General features: G+C 55.7%; 1 protein-coding gene across 2 annotated transcripts; it reads right to left on the bottom strand.

Moving 5' to 3' along the window:
• Positions 1-3,410: 3,410 nt before the first annotated feature.
• R3HDML (R3H domain containing like) lies at positions 3,411-8,654 on the bottom strand. 2 transcript variants are annotated; one of them, XM_069798917.1, is made up of 6 exons: positions 8,144-8,654; positions 7,560-7,919; positions 6,033-6,151; positions 5,356-5,488; positions 4,129-4,244; positions 3,411-4,025 (listed from the first exon to the last, which is right to left on the bottom strand). In XM_069798917.1, exons 2-6 carry the CDS (start codon positions 7,818-7,820, stop codon positions 3,893-3,895), a joined length of 762 nt encoding a protein of 253 aa, XP_069655018.1. In that variant the 5' UTR covers positions 7,821-7,919; positions 8,144-8,654; the 3' UTR covers positions 3,411-3,892. The 2 variants fall into 2 exon arrangements, with proteins under 2 accessions (XP_069655018.1, XP_069655026.1); XM_069798925.1 differs by having other exon boundaries at positions 8,480-8,654.
• Between the last annotated feature and the right edge of the window lie 12,485 nt (positions 8,655-21,139).

Raw genomic sequence — 21,139 nt, 5'->3', positions numbered from 1 at the left:
CACATTGTCCAAGCAGCACCAGCTGGATGCAAAACCACAACCTGCACTGAACAGACCAAAAACTCAGCATTTTTCTGAGTCCAGCTTTATGCGTGGCCCCGTCCCGCTGCAGCTCAGAGGCGTGGGTGAAGGGAGCTTCTCCAGAGCCCCGGCTCCTGCAGGCCTGGGACGTACAAATGAGCAACCTGATAAAAAGGGTCTAAAACTCAGCATTTGGTAACTGCTTGACTACACCTTCCTGTTCCAGCTCAGTCCAGTGATGCTATTGCAGATCCTGTGCAATTCCTACACGTTTCCATTGCAATCGCCATGGGCCCACTGAAATGCCAATGAGCCCCGCATCTGGCCATGGCTCACCATGGGGCGATGTGAGCCAAAATTAAAGTGATCTGGAGAGTACTGAAGTGCTGGGGGCTGGGGCAAGGAGTCACGGGTGTCGCTGCAGCGTGGATGCCCAGCACGAGGGTGGGTTAGGGCTGGAGGTGGCACCCATAGGAGGCTGCAGGCGTGGAGCAGGAGAAGCCACCACCCAAAACGGGGCCATGAGCAAAGTGCAGGGAGGTGGCCTGGGAGCCCCACAAGCCCTCCTGGGGCCTGGCTGCAGCACAGGCAGCGGCTGGAGCGTGGGCTGGTGGGGCTGGGTGTGCTCGTGGGTGGGGTGTGGTAAAGGAGAAGAGGAGCAGGACGTGATAAATACAGTGAGGAGAGGCAAGGTAGCATGACTGAGACGCAGGGGATGTGATGGAGAGCCATGGGGTGTGATGGAGAGCCACAGGACATGATGGAAAACCTTGTAACTGTGAGACCTCATCTGCCGGAGCCTCGCTCTGCACCCTGGCCATGCCCAAGGGACAGGGCTTCCCAGATCACGTAGGACTGAACCAGCCCCGGCTCCTTGCCTTGCAGGGAAGCTGCAGCACGGGCACAGCTGGACCCATCCCGAGGGTCACATCGGGCTGACGACAGCCCAGGCAGGGGGACCCGTCCCCTGGGTGCCCATGTGTGTTTTGTTGGTAGTTGGCATCTGGCACAGCCAAAGAGAGCAGCGGCACAGGGCTGCACCAGGCTGGTACCCGCTGTACCCCGCAGGGAACACGGGCATCTCCCTGCGGCCGGGGTGCCCCGAGCAGTGGCATGCTGCCCGATGCTCTGCCCCGCAGAGACTGGAGGCTGCCGTTCATCCGAGCTCTATAGTCCCTGCTGGGAAACCTGCCCAGCATTAACACCAGCCCAGCGCCGGCCCTCGGCAAGAGCAGCAGCACCGGCGGGCGCCCGCTGTGCCCGCTCACACAGCCCGGCCATGCCATGGGCCGCCCGCAGCCTTTGCATTGGGGCTGGCTGCGTGTCCTAAGGGCAGCACGTCATCTCCTTTCTAAACTGCTTCCACTTCTGCTGCGAACCCTGCAGCAGCCCCTCCGCCAGCAGGTCGGACCGCTCTGCTCCCTCGGGCACGTGCCTTCTTCTTCAAGCCAAGCAGAGTGAAAGAGAGAAAATACATATATATGTATTTATATTATATAAAAAATCAACCGGGGACCCTCTTTCTACCTCCATCTCCAGCCTTTGCAGGTGCCTGAGCCAGTGGGAGCCGGGCAGCGCGGTGGGGCCGGGACGTGGGGCCGGGGGCTGCTGCCCGCTCCCAGCCCCGCTTCCCGCGAGCGACGCCGGGGCGGCAGCGCGGGCGATGGAAACGCTGTACTCACCATATGGAGCCTCCATCTTAGCGCTTAGCTGGGTGCTTACATTGACCATGTCTCGCCGGCTACTGCTATGGGGACTTGGGGTGAAAACCAGAGGAAGTAGAGGAATAAAAAGAAATCTAAATAAATAAATAAAAACGTCTTTCACTAAGGAACTAGGTGAAGGCAGGAGGGAGCACGGAGAGGCAGGGCGAGGAAACCTGCCTCTCCTGTTATCTTATTGATTCGCTTAATCAGGGCTAATGTGGGTGGAGATGTTAAATAGTAACCAAGCTCTTATGGAAACCAATCTGCAAGGTGCCGTTGCTGTAGCTATAGTAACTGCTGCCAAGCTAGAAACTCAAACATGGCTTTTACTGGACTCTTTTGGGGCTCCCGTTTCCACTTGGTGTCAAGGCCGGGGCAGCCGCTGGGCTGGGGTTCACCCCCGGCCGTGGGGGGGATGGGGTGGCCGGATCCAGCTCTGCAGCGCCCTGGGTGCTGCTGGTTTTTGTGCTGTTGCCCACCCGTGATGAGAAAACCAGGACTGAGCCCACCTGCAGGCAAGGGGCTAACCCTGCCAGTGGGCGAGGGGCCGTGGGATGAGCCTTGGGGGCTGGCACATACTGGCACGGGCAGAGCAGAGCCCAGCCAAGGTACAAGGGGAAAAACGCCCCAGCCGTGGGTTGGGACTTGTCCCCTTGGTGCAAAACCAGAGGGGTGACTTGGGGATGGGGAGCGGCGGGGATGTGGCGGTGGGATGAAGGGTGGTACCCTGCGCGCGGGGCTGGGGCGCAGGGCATTTGCAGCTCCTCCCCATCTCCCTCTGCTCCCCAAATCGGGGGGACTCGCAAGGTGCCGCAGCCGCTTGTGGACATCTGTGCTCTCTCTTGGACCGCAGCACCCAGGAGGAGCCCCGGGGACCTCATGGTGGCAGAGGGCGCAGGTGTGGTCCCCAACCTCCCCGTGGAGCTGGTGGCTCCATGGCAGGAGCAGCCCCTGCTCACAGGGGGCTGCACTGAGGCAAGCAGGGCCGCGTGCAAGAAGTGTTGCTGAGATGATGCCAAATATATAGGGGATCCAGAGCTGGAACTGCCAGTGCAGGGCCTCCCGCATCTCCTGTACGTCTCTGGAAGGGGCCAGGCTGGAGGAGGCACCGAGAGGTCCCTACCAGTCCCAGGAGCCCCAGCACCCCGGCTATCAAAACCCTGCAGCCCCAAGGGGACAAAATTAGGGACATCTGCTCCTCTGGATGGAAAAGCACATCCCAAGGGAGCATGCAGCAGGGTGGAGGTGAGCGGGGAGGGGGCTGCAAGGATGCAGTGGGCTGCGATGCAGGAAACTGCAGCGGGGGCCTCAGACCCAAGGCCTGGGAATTTGGGGACCTCTGAGTTTGCTGAGGGCTGAGAGGTCCTAGAGAGGGAGGGGATGTGGATAACAGGGTGTGCAGTGGTGCCGGGGGTGAGGCAGGGCAGTGGGGTGGCATGGTGCAGCCTGGGTGGGACAGGGAGCTCGTGGCCCTCCAGCATCATCGTCACCTGGTGTCCCAGCAGTGCTGGCTTCTCCCACACGATGGAGCAAAGTGCCCAGGCATCTCCTGCGGCCATGGCCCATGGCCGTGCTTGGGGCTTCTGCACCCCTTCACTGCTTACCCCAAAAACCAGAGCAAAGGCACCGGCTCGGTGCTACCCCGAGGCTCCGGGCTGTGAGTAAGGGAGGACCAACACGAGCACAGGGGTCTCCAGGCTGCTTTATTGGGGGGCTCAGAGCAGGGGGCCCTGTGGCAGAAGGGATTGCTGTGGAGCAGGGGCACGCTTGGAGCTCCCCACTTCTCCTCCAGCCACTCGCCATGAGGGGAACATCTTGGTATTCGCTTACACCAGCCTCTGCCTTAGCACAGGTAGGGGGCAGTGGGGAAAGCCCCCCAAGCCCACGGAGTGGGGACCATGCCAGCCAGCCCCACTCCCTCCGTGCATCCCTGAACTGTCCCTATTCCAGGTAACAGGGATCTGAACCATCCCTATTTCCCCCAAAGTGGGAAGCAGCCGGACAACGCAAGCACTGCTGGAAAAGTGTGTTAAAAAAAGCAGTTTCCTACATGGCACTAGGGATGAAGCAGGTTGGACAGCCAGGCTGCTGGGGAGGGTCAGTGTTATAAATAATTCTGGTTCACCCTGTCCCCATTGCTGGGGGCTCCTCATGGGGCTGCAGCCCTAGAACCAGCTGACTTGGTTGGATTTGAGTCCGGTGAAGCACATGTTGTTGGAGCAGCCCCCGCCGTAGGTGGGGGGGCAGGCTGAGCACGGTTGCCCCAACTTGTATGGCGCTTCTCCCAGCCAGTTGCCCCTAAAAAAAAAGAAGGGCATCACCTCTGAGTGCCATCACCTCGCTGCCCACACTGGAGCGAGGAGGGAGGAGGGCACAGGGGGGCTTCCCTCCACGCACTTACTTGATGGCGTAGTTGCAGACGAGGAGGACGGCGTGCCGCCACGTGCTGCCCCACACCCGCACGTTGGTGCAGGCACCGAGGGCGCAGCCGAGACGGCTGGAGGATGCCCACACCATCTGCACCGGGACAGAGAACAGGCACTGTCGGCAACCGCCTGCCCAGGCATCCCACAGCCAGTCACCCCAGGACCCCAGCACAGGGCTCCATCCCACCAGGGAATCACATCTCCCCTGCCTGAATTGCTCGGGCTGGATGCTGTGCCCATCAAGGGCAGTGCTTTGTCACCAGAGGGTGATCTCTTGCTGTCCCTCTTCTGTCTGCAGCCTGTGCTGCCCTGCAAGGGGCTGCCTTGCCAAGGTCACTTCAACGAGCAGCTGAGTCTGGGTCACTTCTCCAATTTACCCTCACCCTGAAGCACTGCTGGCAGCTTACCCTGCACACAGGGAGGTGAAACAGATCTAGAAGCTCCTCCTAAAGCCTCTCCACGCTGAATTTCTTCCTTAAAAAATGTATCATCTTGCCCATTTGCAACACGGACCATGCCCAAGCATCCCCATGGACGAGCTGCACGGGGATGCAGATGCTCAGGTAAAGGTTGGAGCCGTGCAGAGGAGGTAATTAGGGGTTGGCACAGCTTTGCCACTGAGCAGGGGAGCAGAGGGATGTTTTCTACCTTGTGCCAGCCAGGCTGCTGGTGGATATGCCAGGGGATGCCAGGGAGCTGGATACGGCTGGGTGCTATAAAGCTGCTCCTTCACAGAGGAGTGGATTCATGCTCAGCAAAAGCACAAAGGGGCTTTTTTTTCTCTTCACCACCTTTGAGGTGCCAGTGGGGTAATACAGAGAAGAAGGCCAAAGCAGGGGAAAAAGCTTAAAAAAAATGAAAACCTCCTAGCCAACTGGCCAGAAGGTCCCAGCTGCACTCCAGTGGGCTGTGAGCTCCTGGGACCTCCATGTGAGCAGCCCGATTCCCGTGGGGGCCCAGGGTGGGAGGGCATCCCCAATGGCTGCTTGCAGCCCTCCGGCAGGCACGCTGCCTGCTGCCAGCCCTGCTGCCTGATTTGAAGCAGGCAGCTGCCAGGATTCAATCCTGGACCCAGCTGCTGCTGCTGGGAGAAGAGTTGTTTGCTGCGCTGGGTGTTGCAGCAGCCCAAGGTGCTGCAAGCTGCCCCTCGGTTTGCAGCCGGGTCCCGAAGGGCTGCGGGGGGGGGGGGCTGTGGTGCTCACCTGTGTATAGTGGCTGCAGACAGAGCCGCTGCATTTGGAGGGGCAGCGGGGGTTGCACTCGCGGGGGTGGGGGAAGGAGTAGTGCTGCTTCTCCTGGTGCCACGATTTCACCATGTCCACAACAGAGCGGTACCTGCAAAAGGTGTTGCGCGTAAGGTGGACCTCCTTCACCTCAGAGGTCATGGGCGAAGGAGAGGAGGGGGAGGAAGGCTCCAAGCTGAGGGAATGGGGGAGTGAAACAGGTTGGAGCCAGGGCCTGTTGGGACCAAGCGTTCCTGGGGAGAAGGGGGCAATGACATCCTTGTGCCAAGTCCACTTGTGCCCAAGGCCAGAAGACCTGGCCCTCACTGGAGGCACCTGAGTGCTCAGCTGCGTGATGGAGATCCAGGATCCACATTCCCCTGGTCCGTGTGCCTGGCAGAGAGGTGATTAATGCCGTAGTCCCCAAATGAGCAGTGGGCACCTCTGGTTTCCCCCATTTACCCTGCTGCAAGAGTTGGACCCTTCTCCTCCACCCTGGGGGGCTTGATGTGCCTCTTGGTTGCATCTCAGTCCTTTGCAACCCCAGCTCAGAACCTCTCTGCTCCTCAACCGAGGGCCTGCTGCTCCTCCTCCTCCTCCAGCATCGTGGGGTGTGGGGAATCCCGGGGAGCCCACTCCGCCCATGGGGCACTCACCTGCCCGAGTGGATGGAGAGGTTCTGCCCCATGTATTTCATTAGCTGGGGGGGCCCGTGGTCCCACAGGCAGCGCGCAGCCCATGCCTCCGCTGCCCTGGCCAGCCGCTCGTCCCACACCTGGCCAGGAGGAAAGGAAAAAGGCAGGGAGGGATTTTGGGTGTCCAGAGGAGGGAAAAGGAGAAACCCGGTCTATTAGGCTCAGGGAGAGTTTCTGAGCACCCATGAGTGTCCAAAAATCACGGCTTACACATCAGGCTGGAAAAAATCCAGGGGAAGCATGGCAGCATGTCCAGGAGTGATGAACCACTCTAGTTGCCCACCATAGCTCCTGGGCACCTTGGGTGCCCTCTGCCCAGGCAGAGCATGGATGCCCTGAAGCAGTGCAAGCCCTGCGTGTGTGATTCCCTCTGGGAATGTGCTGCTTCTGCAGAAGGTGGAGCTGAGCCCAGGGGTGAAACCGCGCAACCCTGCACAGCCACTGCAGCTCACAGCCATCCCCAGCCCTCCACCACAGCCCTGGCCACAGATTAACCAACCAGTGAGGACAGCTGGTTCCCTCATGCATTATTTAAAGATTCCTCACCCATCCTGAACTGCTTTGGAGAGATGCCCGAGAGAGTTATTTTGGAAGGTAGGAATTTAGGCTGAGCAAGAAGCAGCACAGGATGCTCCTGGGCACGTCTGACCCGCTGTGGTACCCAGCAAGCTGAGCTGCTGCCTGTCTCTCCCAAACTGGCATCCAGGGACCACCCAGCTGCTCCATCAGAGCTCCAGTCTCCTCCCTGCGAGCAGAGCAGCATGTGGCACCTCCTGCCCTGAGGGTCCCACTCTGTGCTGGCTGGAAATCCCTTCTTTTGGTGGCTCCCCATTTCTCCTCCCTTTAGAACTGGGCTAGGAGCTCCAAGCGGGGTGGAGACAGCCTGGGGAAAGCTCTGCCCAGGGTAGCCTTGGACCAGAGGAGGTGCCCGACCCGGCGAAGCTGTGCAGCCCCAATTTGACCCACTCCTGTATGTTTCTTCTCCCAGGGGCTGGCATCCCTGGACATGCTCCCAAGGGACCCTGGAGCTTGGGACAGGGCCGTCCCTCCCGGCTGCAGTTAGGGGAAAAGCTCCCACCTGGACTTTGGGTTGGGACCTGAACTTTTCACGCTTGTAGCCACCTCCCTTCCCCTAATGCTATCTCTGCAGCTCGGCTGGACAGATCCTGCCACCCCGCAGCCAGCAAGCTCCCAGATGTTGCAGACATGGGACCGGGTGTCCTAAATCTGCCCCTGGGTGGAAACATTGCCCCATTGGGAATCCATCCCTCCTGCACAGAGGCTGCATGGGTCTGCCCTGCACCAGGGATGCAAAACGTCCCCGGGAAAGATGTTCAGCCACAAATCTGGGGCAGCACCCCGACATCCCCATGTGTGGGTGCCCTGTCCCTACCAGGTTAGGTGCCCACCTCATGGGCGAGCCCCTCAACCCCACTGCAGCACCCAAGAGCTGTGGACCCAAAAACACCCTGCCAGAGGCTGACTCACCATATACTCCATGTTGGCAGCGGGGGGGGACACCTGTGCTCGCACTTGGTTATGGTAGTCCAAAATCACGCTCATGTCATGGGGGGAGAGGTATCGCTTCCGACGGCTCCGGGGGACCCCCACGCCCCACAGCAGGCCCGCAGCTCTGCCCCCGGGGGGGGACAGGAGCTCGGTGGCATTGGGCAGCAGGAAGGAGCTGGACTGCTGCGTCATCCAGAAGCCCAAGGCAGTGAGGTACAGGTGCAAGTGGAGCACAGTCATGCTAGCCCGGCCGGCGGGATCGGCCGGCAGCTTTCTGCTCCCGCACAGAGTTAAGCAAGGACAAGGTGGACTGCCGGTCCCTGCTGCTGGCGTGTGGATCTAGGAGAGAAAACAACACAGGCACCACTCAGGTTTGCAAATACCATGCAAATACCACTTAGCAAAATAAGATTTTTAAAATTAATCTGATAACCTCATTTATCACAGCAAATTCCCCAGGACTGGCAGGGAGATGTCTGGGGAATTGGTTTTCTTGTTGTTTCTTTAAAAACAAAATAAAATCAGTACAAAATCTCCCCCATTTTTTCACTTAGCGCACGTACCTGCCGGGCAGGGGCTAATTAGGAGCATGCTGAGATATTCACTGCAGCCGCCTGCCCTGTAACTTCCCAGGCGTTTGGTGTGTTGAGTAAATCCCCAGCAAAAATGGAAATCTCATACAGATAAAGAAATGCATAGCAAGTTTTAAAAGCATCGGCAAGAAATTCTAACAAGTCTTTTTCTCAGGGAAAGAAAAAGAAACCACCACAAAAGCAGAATAATTAAAAAAAAAAAGGAGGTTGCTGGAATATCTCCTCGTCTGTCAGCCGATGCACCTCCTAGCATCCCTGCCAGCCCTTCCCCGGAGCAGTGGGGAGGATGTTCCCCCGACTACGTACCTTGAGGACTGAGCCAAGAGCAGCCGAGCCCGGCGGCGGTGGTGGCAGCTGGTGGGATTGACCTTTGCAAACAACCTGCTGGGGCAGATGCGGGGGAGAGGTTTAGCCTAGCCCCGCCGGGCAGCCCGCTGCGGCATCTGACGCAAAAGCTGCATCTTAACTCTTCCCCCGGGGAATGTCCTGAAGTTTGGAAGGAGCCCTGCTAGGAGATTTATAGGCTGGTGGATGCATCCGCGCGCAGAGGCGCGCACACAGGCATGCTGAGCCGTGCACAGTCCGGTGGGGGGAAGCGAGCAGAGCCTGGATCGCTCCTCCAGTGGGCAGAGGAGCTGCTCATCAGCTGCTGGCTGGGGTTTTTTTCAAGCTACCTATGGGGAGAGGTTCCCAGAGTTGTCTCTCCCCTGTTCATCACCCCCCAGCTGGGGTCTTGCTGGGAGCTGTGGATAGGGAAGAGAATCCAGGTCGGCGAGGGATGCGGAGGGGGTTTTGCCCTGGCAAGGCAGTGGCAGGGCTGGCACTCACCGGGAGCCCCGGGGTCACCCCGCTTTGGTGCGAGCTGAGCAGATGGCGGGGACGTCCCATTCTGGGGGTGGCTGGGAGGGGACCTGGTGACGACGCATGTCACTGGGCCAGCAGCTCTCTCCGTTAGAAGTGAAGCCACTTGCCAGGCTGGGCACTGCTGCCCCTGGGTTCCCCAAGGACTAGGGCTTGCCGCAGCCTGCAGGGGCTCTGCCTGTGTCCCCACCAGTGACCTGGGCTGGTGATGCCCACCAGGGGCATCTCAGGGGAAAACAGTCCTTCCTCGGTGGGCTGTGCTCCGCTGGGCAGCCTGACTGCTGTCCGGGTGTCTGTCCCCAGGGAGGGGAAATAGCTGCAGAACTCTGAAAGCCATGGACAATCCTGCAGCATCAAGTGTGTTTCCCTACAACATCTCAAGCACTTACGAAGCCTGGGGCAAGCTGAATTATTGCAGGTCACAAAAATGCGAGTCTGGCAGGCTGGAGGGGCTGCTTGCAATGCCCATCACATGTCTTCCTTCCACCGTGCTCAGAGCCACCGTTGAGTGGCCACATGTGAGCAGCAGTGGGGCTTGCTGCCATCATCCCTCCATGCCATGGTGCCCCAGGTAGGCAAGATGCTCTCCCTGCAACTCCCCAGGCCTGGGTTCACCAGGGCACAGGCAGGTTTGGAGCCAGGATTTGGCTCTTTGCTTGCATGAAAGGGAGCATCAAGCCCAAACTCCCTCTCCTGAGCTGATGGGAGGCATGGAGACAGAGACATGGGGCTGAGACCAGAGTGTGCCCAGAGAAGAGCTGGTGCTCAGGCAGGGAGACAAGGAGGCTGCTGGGACAGTGTGGGGAGGAGAAGGCAGTCCCACAGCAGCAACCCATCACTGCTTCTCATCCTCACTGCTTTGACTGGGGCAAGAATTGAGGATCCCAGATGCGCAACTCCCGCCCCATGCTCAGACTGACACCACATCCCAGAGCACAGCCAGCTGCACCCGGCCGCCCCAGAGACCCACAGTGCAACAGAAGCCGACCAGGAGCTCAGGGAAGAGCAGACCCAAGTGTGGAGCAGGAATAACACCCAGGTGCTGAGCTGATGTACTATAGCAATACAGCCTCACCCTGCTGTGAGACTGCTGAAATAGTCCCCCGTGTATGTTTTTCCTGGCATCTGCTCTCTTGTAAAGCAACTCAAGATGCTGCGGGTCCCGGGGAGTGGCTGGAGACATGTGCCGGAGGGATATTTCCATCTACTCCCCACCCAGCTGGTGGGACGATGATTGTGCCAGCGAGGAGACAGGGAAACCACTGCTGAGGCATCCCCAGCCCCAGGGCCTCTCAGTGCGGAGAGCAGTAGCACCCCGTGCACCGGCAGGGCTGTGCAAGCTGCTGAGGGCTGAGCCGTGCCGTGCCATGGATGCCGGTGCTGGGCACGCTGGGGTGTCAGGATGGCTCCCAGAGCCCACTGGCTTTCCAGGCTGCCTAATGCAGGGGGTCTAACCAGCTCAGCTTCACCTTCCTAGCACCAGACCACCCCAAAACACCAGCCACCTCTCTGCAGGTGCCAGGCAAAGCACCATCCCCAGTTTGCCAATCCTACCGACACCCCTATTTTATGTTCACTTATGCAGAGATGAGTGCCAGCTCCAGGAGTGGGCATCAGGACAGCCCTTCATATCACACTGGGACGGCACACACTGGGGCTGCCTCTGTCCACTCAACCCCAGCTATCCAATCTCTCATTAGTAACGGCTGGTAAAGGCCATTTCATTCCCAACGGATTAGAAAGGCAGATGGGGACACGCAGCAGCAATCTTAACTGGGCAGAGTGGGGACGTGGTCTGGGCAGACTGGGAGGAGCAGCTGCCACCAAGTGCACACCAAGGTGGGGAGGGCACTGGGCCTGTGTTATGGGGAGAGTTTTTTAATGATTTATTATTTCACAGAAGACAGAGGCCTGAGCAGCAAATGCTCGTCCAGCACCATGAACTGCAAAGCTTTGCATTCAAGATTTTTTTTTGAGTTTTTGTTTCCCTGGGGCTCAGGGAGAGCAAACCCACTGCAGCTCCCACTGCCACGCAGCAGCCGAGCTGCACCGAACCTCTGTGCAGAGACAAGGCGAGGGTTTTGTCTTGGGTGCACATTGAAAGCACTGCTTAATCAGCACTCCACGAGACAATCCAAATTCCAGGAACTGGAAGGGGTTTGTGTCCCTGCCAGGCGTAATATCCTGCAGCCCAGACTGGCCCGGCTGCCAAAGCACATGGTATCTGCAGCGAGGACCTTGCTGGGAGCCAAGAAGCACACACATTCAGCTGGATACAGCAGCAGCACCGGCAAATTCTCAGTTTAATGAGCATCAGGGGTAAAAAAAGAGATAAATCACTAGGTTCACAGCACTCTCTTGGCAGAGACACGTACCGATGCTTTTAAGACCAACAGACATAGCAGCTCGCTCCAGAATAAGCCATAACAGGGCTTGCAGGATTTCTCTGTCACATTTCTCCCATCTATTGGCTTCAGGTGTCACCCATCACCCATGTAACAAGGTGACAGATGGTGACATGACCTCACATAGGACTGAGCTGGGCTTTGCCCTTTGCTGAAGGATGGGATCTGCTGTGGTCCCTAAGCATCCCTATGCCTGGAGGAGGTTGATATGACTTTCCATAGCAGCAGCCTTCTCTTTACTGGGGTAAAATAAAACAAAACCAAAGCCCTGTTATTTTCCCGGGTAATGCACAAACTCTTGCTCTAGTAAAATATTCCCCTCTTATGAACGGGCAGAAAGGCTTATTTTCCAGCTTTGCTGGAAGCTGTTCATTTCCCCCAGTCCTGTCCCAAACACCACCACCAGCTCCAGCTACCCTGGTGCCCACCTTGGCAGGGAAGGAAAGGGGGTCTTTTGGTGGCTTTTTGCATTTCTAGAGCCCTGTAGAGGTCCAACACATCCAAAGCTTGGTTCCTCCTCATGCATCATGAAAGGAGATCTTCCTTCTGACTTAGAGGTCAGAAGATTTAATCTCTGCATCTTGTGACATGGGAAAACCCAGGCGGAACTCCTCTACATTTATTTCTGATCTCCCTGGAGTGTAACACCCCATTGGGCTGTAACCCAGCTGAGATCAGTCCTGAAGTCTGAGGACTTCAGAGTCATCTTTCTTGCTAATGAGGATCAGCTCCATGTAAATGTTGAATCCCTTTCTGGACCAAGCTGAGCCTTGTAGGAAGAGGTGCAGAAAAGTCAATGTAACACTGAAGAGGTGACTTCCCAGGCTGCAGGAATGGGGGAATAAATACCTGGCTGCCAGTAGAACTGTGCTCTTCTTGGCCAGAACACAGGGATACCACATTAGGATGGGCTTTTCCAAAGAATTCAGCCTTTCTTCATCAAAATTAAAGAAGTTTGACAGGTATCAACCCCCTTCCCCCTGATATCTCAGACATCACAGGAACAGGGCAAGTTTCTCAAAGAAAATTTCACAATTTTCATGAGAAGTAGTTAAAATTGTGAATTTTGATCACCTGAACTTTTCCTGTCGTTCACTGTTAAAACCTGGGATGGAGCATAAAGCCAAGGTGCAATTCTCATTCACCTCACTTTCTCTTGCTGCACCCACCAGGCCACCTCCACGCCCAAGAACCTACTTTGCCCATGCCGGTGCACTACAGTCACACCAGTAAGGAGGCAAAATTGAGCATGGGCTCCTAAGATCACCAGTAAATGAGAGGGTCTTGCTAATTTGGTTTTCAGGTCTACCAGGGAGGTCCCTTGCTCCTGTTGCATGCACTAACAGGATGGGCTCGGTGATGCACTCGGCACAAGACAAACCATGTAGTGGTATAGATTGCACCTATAGCTACATGCACTGGGGATCTGGGTGGTGGGAGCACAGGAGACACACCAGCCAGAGGGTGGGAGAGCAGAGCAAACCCTCTGGCTGGAGGCTTGCATCTCCTCCAACAGCTGGAAGCTGTGCCACAAATTGCAGCACTCTGGGCTTTACAGGAACCTTTGGAGCAAACCTGAAGCCAGATAGCCCATGTGCATTCACCAGAGCTTGCAGGACTGTTTATGAAGGGTTCAGTTATTGATTTCTACCAGATTTTTTCCTGACCCCAGGCCCATGCCGAATCCTCCTCTCAGAGACTGCCTCCTAACCTACTTGGGCGGCGATCGTGTCTCCCAGGCAGCGTTTCTGCTGTTCATGGCCAGCTGGCAGCAGCAGCACAACTGAGACTGCACGCTACCAGCCCCTCGCAGAGGAATATTTCACCTCTGCCGGGGCTGTGATTACAGGGAGGAGGGGAGGGAGGAGCACTCCAGCCAGCTGTGGGGCACAGCTGATGCCAGGGGCACCACTTGTGTGACCCTGAATGTGCAGCCACAGGAGCAGGGACCACAGCAGAGAGATCAGCAGGATGGGTTGGAGAGGGCCAAGTCTTCTCCATCCTTTATCTCAGCTACTCAAGGCACCATGGCCTGCCTGCGACAGCACGCTGACACAGCGGCTTTTAAAGCCTAGCCCAAACTCTGGGGTTTAGAGCATTTCTATTAATAAATGTGAGATGCTTCACTGCTCCCTCCTGCTCTTTCCAATCTCAAAGACATTGAACACCTCTCTGATTTGTAGGACTGTTTGCAGTCCACAGATGTTGCTGTAAAATCCATCCACGGGATTGTTCCTGTGCCAGAGGCAGGGTCGTCCATTGACAGGGACAGGCGGTTGCGTTCTTTGTAGTAGAGCCCATAGTCCTGGAGCCTTTCATACGATGCCTAGTGCTTGCCTCTACTTCAGGTGCAATGTCCTCTCATAACCCACCATTTCCACTTGCATATTTGCTAGGACATGAGAAAAACTAAAAATAAAGGTGAAAAAAACCCTTTCCCATTTTATACACAGTGATGCTGTGGGGAGCCGGCAGTCGGGGGCACAGGCAGGAGCCTGCACATGTGGGTCCAACAACCCAGGCTGGGCTCGGCGAGGTGGCACAGAGCAGCCTTGCCCACAGCCTGGCTACTGACCCACTCTCCAGAGGCCATCTGGGCACTGCCCCAGTGCTGCGAGCTGCGATTTGCTCCTTTTACTCGTGCAAGTGGCCAGGTCCTGCCAGGAGCCTGATCCTGGGAGCCTTTAGTACTAACAGCAACCGTGGCTGAAAAGGCAGCAGGACCAATGCTTTTGTGGCACAAAGTAAAAACCACTTGTTTTGGGGTATTAACTAAGGTGTCCATCAAGGCTAATGGGATCCTACATGTTCTCCTTGGTCAATAGGTAGGTGTCAGCCCCCCCACCTCTCCCCCCATCCCCGGCAGCACTGTCGGAGCTGTGGTCCCCACCAGCAGCCCGCGCCTGCCTGCAAGGAAGCTGTGGAGGCCAACGGTTCCAGCCAGCACCAGGATATAATTGGAGCCTTTGAAAGGTGAGAAATTTTTCCACCGGCTCTAGAAATAAATGTCTCTGAAGTTGAGCGCTGCAGATGGTAGTTTCTCGCAAAGGTATTTTTTACAGTAACTGGGCTAAGTTTAGAAATCCACTTAACAAACAACACGGAAGGTCCTCTCAGCACAATTCGGAAGATAGTTAATTTGCTGTTTGCTAACAATTTAGTTTTTAGCCCAGTGCTGCGGGTGTGTGATGGTCTTGCTGCACTCTGCCAACGTGAGAAGAATCAAGGTCAATGGAAAGAGGGGCTCATCACACCACGAGTCAGCTGAGACTGAGATAGACCCAAACCTGGGAGCCAAACATCAGCTGTGACCTCCTTGCCAGCTGCACCCAGGCTGGGTACTGGGACCCCCTGCTGTGCCCACCACCCCCATCCCCACTGCACACCCACAGCTTGCCCATGCGGGTGCAGCTCACACCCAGGTCTGCCCACATACATGGAAATATGTGATGGTGGGGGACAACAGCTCTGGAAATACAATGATGGTGGGGTTTTTTTTACTGTGCTTATCGCCTGCTCTCCATATGGCCACCTTTCAGGCTCAGTGGTGGGAAACCCATCGGTCCCACCCAGGGGTCCTGGTGGGAGTTCCCCATCCCATGGGGCAAAACCAGCCTGCGTGAAAGACGTCATCTGGGGAAAGCTGAGATCATTTCTTTCCTTGGCATCCGACACAGTAAGTGCTACCTGTGTAACAGCTGGGAAATGCTGCAGCTCTGGCAAAGGGCTGGATCATCTGCTGGTTGGGGGCTAGCGGATCACAGGCCCAAAAGCCCAGACCTGGCAAAGTGAAGTCAGGACACCCTGGCAGCCTTACCGTGTAATTTTCTTGCTTGGACGGGTGTGTGCCGCAGCTTGACTGTAGCCCCTGTGTATTCAGTCCACCCCCTTTTTTTCCAAGACCAAAATTAAGATAGAAACTGAGCACCTGGCACTGCTTCACAGGCAGGTTTCTCAGGGCTGCACAGGGAGGTCTTGTTCCTATTGCTCCTCTTCTCAGGGGTGGCCCTGCTGCTCACGTGCCTGGGCCCTCACTGTGGCATCAGCAAACACGCTGCAACCGTCCCCACCAGTGCATGGTTCACTGTGTCCAGCTGCAAAATGTTTTTGCTGCAGAAAAATGTTGCTGGTGTTTGTTTGTTTGGCTCAGATTAAATAATGGTGGGGCTAAAAGAGATGCCGCTTTTCCTTCCCAGCTCTGAAGGAAGAGGGGAATGTTTGCAGTGATTTATCATTCCTTGGGATGTTGGGATGGGGTCTCCTGAAGGTGTTACTTGTCCCCAGGGTCTGTCTGGGGCATGGCCAGCAGGGAGGAGGATGCAGCTCAGGTGGGTGGTGATCGCCCAAAGCCTGTCTGGCTTTGCAAGTAGACTCTGGTGAGGGCAAGAAGGTGGTGCAGCAGGAAGGACATAGCACAGGAGCTCTTGGGGGTATCTGGAGGAGACGGAGGGGCTTTGGGCAGGAAAGGCGTGCCCATACAGGCTCTAGCTGTATTAACATCTCTTCACAAGGCTGAGCAACAGCAGTGGCTCAGCTCTCCTGGGGCTCCCCAGGGAGGCCAGCAGTGCTGAAGCAGAGCGAGCACCTAACGGGTGAGATGGGGGTGTAATCCTGAAGCTTTTGGTCTCCTGTGTGACACTGGGAAAACCACCTTCCATACATATTTCTCCATCTGCACTATCACGCTGTTCACATCTACCAGAGGGCTTAGAGGGTTGCCAGTGACCAGCCCTGCATCAGAGCTGGTCCTGCCCTTCCAGGTGAGCAGGACAGGACTACACAGGATTTTTGCGACATCTGCCTGTTTATGGCATTGAAGCTGAAAGGAACCTCAAATATTTTTGCTCACTTTTAAAATCCCTTGCTGTACCTGCACATCTTGGGGCTTCCTGGCTTCTGCCTACAGAACATGAGCAGCTTGATGGACACTTTGTATTTTCACCCCTCCACTCTGCCGTAAAGATTTATTGTGAATCTTTGCCAAGAAAGCTCCCTTTTCTCGTGGGACTTCCAAGCTTTCCCACGTCCAGATGGCTGGATCCAAGCCACCAGATTTCTGTCTGCCTAGACATGAAATTTCTCAGGTTCAACCACGGAGGCTCAGATGTTTGCAAGAACCATTTTGCTCAAAGCTGGACAAAGGCTGGAAAAGCAGAAAATTAGAATGTTGGGATGCTCTTTTCTACTTTATTTCCTTAGCCTTCACTCAAGGAAGACCGCGCTGCCCTGCAAACACAGCTCGTGCAGCCCCTGCTCTGGCACACCAGGCAGGGATTGCAGAGCCCGTAGACATACCATCACTGCTGTCTTATGCCAGACTTACTGAGGCATCACCTACTCCTCCTCTGTCTTGTTCATTACAGCAAAATGTGTGTGTTGGGGGCCTGCATGCACTTGACTGTCCAAAAAGCAACCTCCTGCTTTTTGGATTGCTACCCCAAGGCTGAGCCAAGCACATATGTGAGGCATAAAGGAATGGAAATCAAGAGCTCTGTCTCCAAAAACATTTGCCAAGTGATATAAAGAAAGGAGCTCCCTGAACTCAGCCTGTGCCGGATGCTGCAGGAGGGAGCTGCAGTCCCTGAACTCACTTAAACACCCAGTCTGCCACAAGTGATAAATTTTGTTGTTCCAAGAAGGTAGAAGCCTGTGAGGAACCGTGCAGCTGGAGGTCCCAGCCAGACATGTTTTGTCAGTGTCACAGCATCCCTGTGGAGCTGCGTTGTGCTGAAGAAGCTGGGAGGGGGTTGGGCTGGAAGATGGGCATGGCCATGGTTTTGGGATGCAGAAGCTCAGAAAGAAGAGCCAAAGGTGGTGAGGAGCACACCGATGCCTCCTTCCCATGCCGGGCCATCCTGCAGGGTATTGAAGCGGAAAACAAGTGGCAAACAGCACAACATTGTTATGGATAATCTGTGCCCAGAGAAAAAGAGAAGAACACATGCTTGCAGTGCAGAGACCGTATCAAATCTTCCCCATCTTTCGAGTGAAAGAGACTGACTTCTGCCATCTGCCCCTTGCCCATTACCCACCTTGTCCATGACCTGGTGCAAGTGTCAGTGCTCGCTGGTGCATGTGCTGCAGGGTCATTACTCCTCTGCTCTGGATGTTTAGGCAGAGTTTGTGTTGTTTCATGCTGGGATGTATTTCCCTGCCTGCTGAGAGGTGACGGAGGCTGGATCACTGGCCACAGCGGCCGCAGTAAAGGTTACTTGAAAATCCTACCCTGTGCAAGCTTGATGTCAACAAGAAGCCCACGAACTCTCTGAAATTGTGGGCTAACCTGCCCTGCAGTGAATTATTCCTGCCTGAAGAGCTTGAAGCACGGCTGTAAACTCCAGAGAGCTTTCTGCTGCCCACCAGCCCAGCCGCAACACGGCCGAGGCTCTCGGTGCCGGGCAGGACGAAGGGTGCTGGCTGCCTCGGCAGTGCCACCAGCTGATCCCCGCTGCCAGTGGTGGGGAGCCATCCCAGCGGTGCGGGGAGGTTCCCCTTTGCTGGCCCTGGTAAGGGGTTGGTGTGTCAGTGCACGGCCTGGGCTTCTCAGCCAGGACAGCTGTGGTGGGTGGACACCAGGGTTACCATCCCAGCAAGGCATGACTCCCTGGTGTGCATGTGCTTTGATCTGCCAGGGATAAATGAGAGTGCTTAAAATACACTGGGAAAAAAAACACATATCTAGTAAGATACAGAAGGGAATCAGATTCCAGTCAAAGCCTTGGAAGGTCCAAACCCGTGATCCGCACTTTAACTGAACACACCCAAACCAGGAGTGATTCTGTCCACATCTCTCTCAGCGTGGAGACACACTTCCCAGGGTCTTTTGTCCCCGATGAGGGGATATGCTGACATGCGAGTCCCTGAAAACCCTGGAACTGGGACACCTCATCTGAAGATAACTATCTGATCTGAGGGTTCTCTGAGTGCTAGCAGCTCCACTGAGCCCACGTTCCCCATCCACCCTTTGAAGTACAGAGGGAGCTGGATGGGGAATTCCTGCAGCTCATCGTCGGCTCTGTCCATCACTCAGACTGTGTCCACGCAGTGACACAGAGGTCTGACGGTGGCTTGTGCTGACACATCTGTGCTAGCGTGACCTTGTCCATGTGCCACAAGTGATGGGGAGGAAACGGCAGTGGAGCTGGGCACACACCAGTACCTGCAGCATGCGCCCCACGGGGACCTGGGCTTGTGACGGCCGATAAGGACCATGGCTGATAAGGACCATGGCTGATAAGGTTCATGCTGCCTTCTCCTCCCTGCTGCTGCTAGCAATATTTAACTAGTTTGTGCAGGCAAGCATGGTACAATCCAGCCTTCATCTTGCTAGCAGATGTGCTGGTGCCAGCTCCCACAGAGGCACTGGGCATGTTGGAGGGAGGTACTTGGTGAAGGAAGAGAGAGAGCCCATCTGCCCCATGGCCGGCATCTCGCAGGACAGCAAACACTGAGCTCACCGAGACAGCTGTTGCCTTTGGCACGTCCCTCTCCCCGCTCCACTTCCCCGGCAGACGCGGAGCGTGGTTTTACCCAAGCACCCCGTCTGCTGCCCATGTGTTGCTGCTGAACCGAGCCTGCTAGGGCGGTCGGGCCCCCCGCACCTGGCTTTCCCTGCCTTGAAAGCAGGGGAGGTGAGAGCCGTGCAGGAGCATCATACCCCAGGCATCGGGCGGGGGTCACCTCCAGAGTGTCCCCCAGCATCTTCCCGGTGCATGTCCCAGAGCTGAGGGGAAAGACACTCTCAAGAGCTGCACACAGTTCCCAGCTGGACCCTGTTACAGCCCCAGCGCTTCCTTTTGTGCTTGTCAACATCCAGCTGCAGGTTCCTGGCTCAGAGAAAGGGAGGGTGGCATTGCCCCAGGGGCCATGTCCAAGCGGGGGCGGGGGGGGAACTGGGTCAGGTTTGGGCAGGGTGGTGAGGAATGAGCCTAGCCCCATCCTTCTGCATCCTTCTCATCTGGTGCTCAGCTGTTTCTAGCTTTTGCTTTCCCTTTTTCTTATTTACGCTGGTATCTTCATGCTGTGTTGATAAGAGAGAGGAAGCCTGGGAGCCCTGGTGGGTGGTTTGGTGGCTGGGGCTAGCTGCTGGGTGTCTGCATCTTGCATCTCCCCCTCCACCAGCTGCTGCAGTGCAGACACCACGGACGGACTAGCCCAGCAAAGCCCACTTTCCAAAACCAACACCTTGAACCCCTGTAAGTGGGTTCAGGGGATGTCAGAAACTAGAACTTGATAAATTCATGGAAGTGTTATATGATGGTCTGTCTTCTGGCATGGGTGGCTCACAATGTCCACCATTAAACCTGCAATAGCAGGTGGGAGATACAATGTGCTCTCAGGCTCTGTGAACAGCTGATAGCCATCTGGAGTAACTGGGATGAATGAAGTGGTTATAAAGCTACAGTAGCAGTGCTAAGAGCAGGACTGGTCTTCTCCCCAGACAAGAAAAGAACTTTCCTCTCTGCCTACTCCAGTGATGGAAGTGATGAGATGTCTCCATGAGTTCATGGACCGTGCTAAGGGGAAAACCTCCAGGTCTCCTCACCGCAGTGTTTTGTGTCTACCCGCCTCCCAAAGTGGTTCAGTAAATCAACAAGGGTCCTCTCTGTGCCTGCCAACTCCCCTCCAGCTGTCTCACACAGAGGACCATTGAGGTGATGAGGAGGGTTAATTGACTCTGACAAATATTTACCTGTTTCTCAGGGTTTACAGAAACCTCGCTCCAGCCCCAGCTTTGAAGTGGAGTTCAAAGCCCCAGCAACGCTGATGTCTTGGGGGGGGAGTGAGCTCTCGCCAGTGTGCAAAAATGCTGCTCTACACGGAGGGGAACTGGCACAGTGCTGGCATCTTCCATTATCTCATAGCGTCCTGTTTGTCTCCCCACACCAGGGTAAGATCCGCTTTGCCAATTGTTTGGAGCTTACATTAAATAAACAGGCCAAAGAAAGGCCTTTTTCCAGCAAAGTGGCAGAACATGCTTCTCATGTATTTTTTTTTTGTAACCTCTGAATGGTGTCATTAGACATTGGGCTGAGTCGCACATCTGTGGTGGGCTCATATTTTAAAAAAATAGCTTGTTTGAACTGTACAAATAAACACTTGTGAAAAGAATCCTGTTTCTTTAAGTGAAGTTGGTAAATGTTCTGATTTAGTTAAAGCACTAGGATTTGGCCTTAATTTTATTTTTCACCAAATTTAAAGCCAGAGGGGGAAAAAAATATTGTTTATTCTCAGAATAAGTAGAGTCCAGGCAGCAGGAGCACAGCCTTCATCACCCACCTCCTCTGCAGGCTGTTGGTGACACCCACCCTGTGCACTGTTGACCACGCTCCATACCTTCCTTCCACTTGGTAAGACACAGACAGGATCACTGTATTTTGCGAGATGCTCCGTTCCTGGCAGACTGGGATGTGCTTCCTCAGCAAGAGCTGGAAGCAGCCAGTCTGGCCCGCTTCATGTCGGGGAAACTGGGCCAGACAATAACGGACCAGTAATGGTCCTGACAGTAAAATAGCATGAGGTGCCTTGGAGAAAGTGCAGAAGCTCCCCAACAAACACTTCAGGCTTAATCTGCTGTTTAGGAGCATTTAACCCTAATGGCAGTTCTTCTACACCTGTGGGACCCCAGAGGTACACACAGCAAAGCAAGTGCTCCCAAACTCCTGCAGAAGCAAAAGGGAAGAGTTCTGGCTGGGAAAAA

This window comes from Haliaeetus albicilla, chromosome 2, assembly GCF_947461875.1.
Source record: "Haliaeetus albicilla chromosome 2, bHalAlb1.1, whole genome shotgun sequence".
NCBI classification, from domain to species: Eukaryota; Metazoa; Chordata; class Aves; order Accipitriformes; family Accipitridae; genus Haliaeetus; species Haliaeetus albicilla.
This window is presented reverse-complemented; position numbering and strand designations above follow the sequence as displayed.

Excerpts from the sequence above, each read along its gene's own strand:
- R3HDML (XM_069798917.1), bottom strand. The coding sequence starts at position 7,820 with ATGACTGTGCTCCACTTGCACCTGTACCTCACTGCCTTGGGCTTCTGG. Across the intron at positions 6,152-7,559 it reads CTGCCAACATGGAGTATATG|GTGTGGGACGAGCGGCTGGC; the intron begins GTGAGTCAGCCT and ends CCTCCTGGCCAG. Across the intron at positions 5,489-6,032 it reads CTCTCCATCCACTCGGGCAG|GTACCGCTCTGTTGTGGACA; the intron begins GTGAGTGCCCCA and ends CACCTTTTGCAG.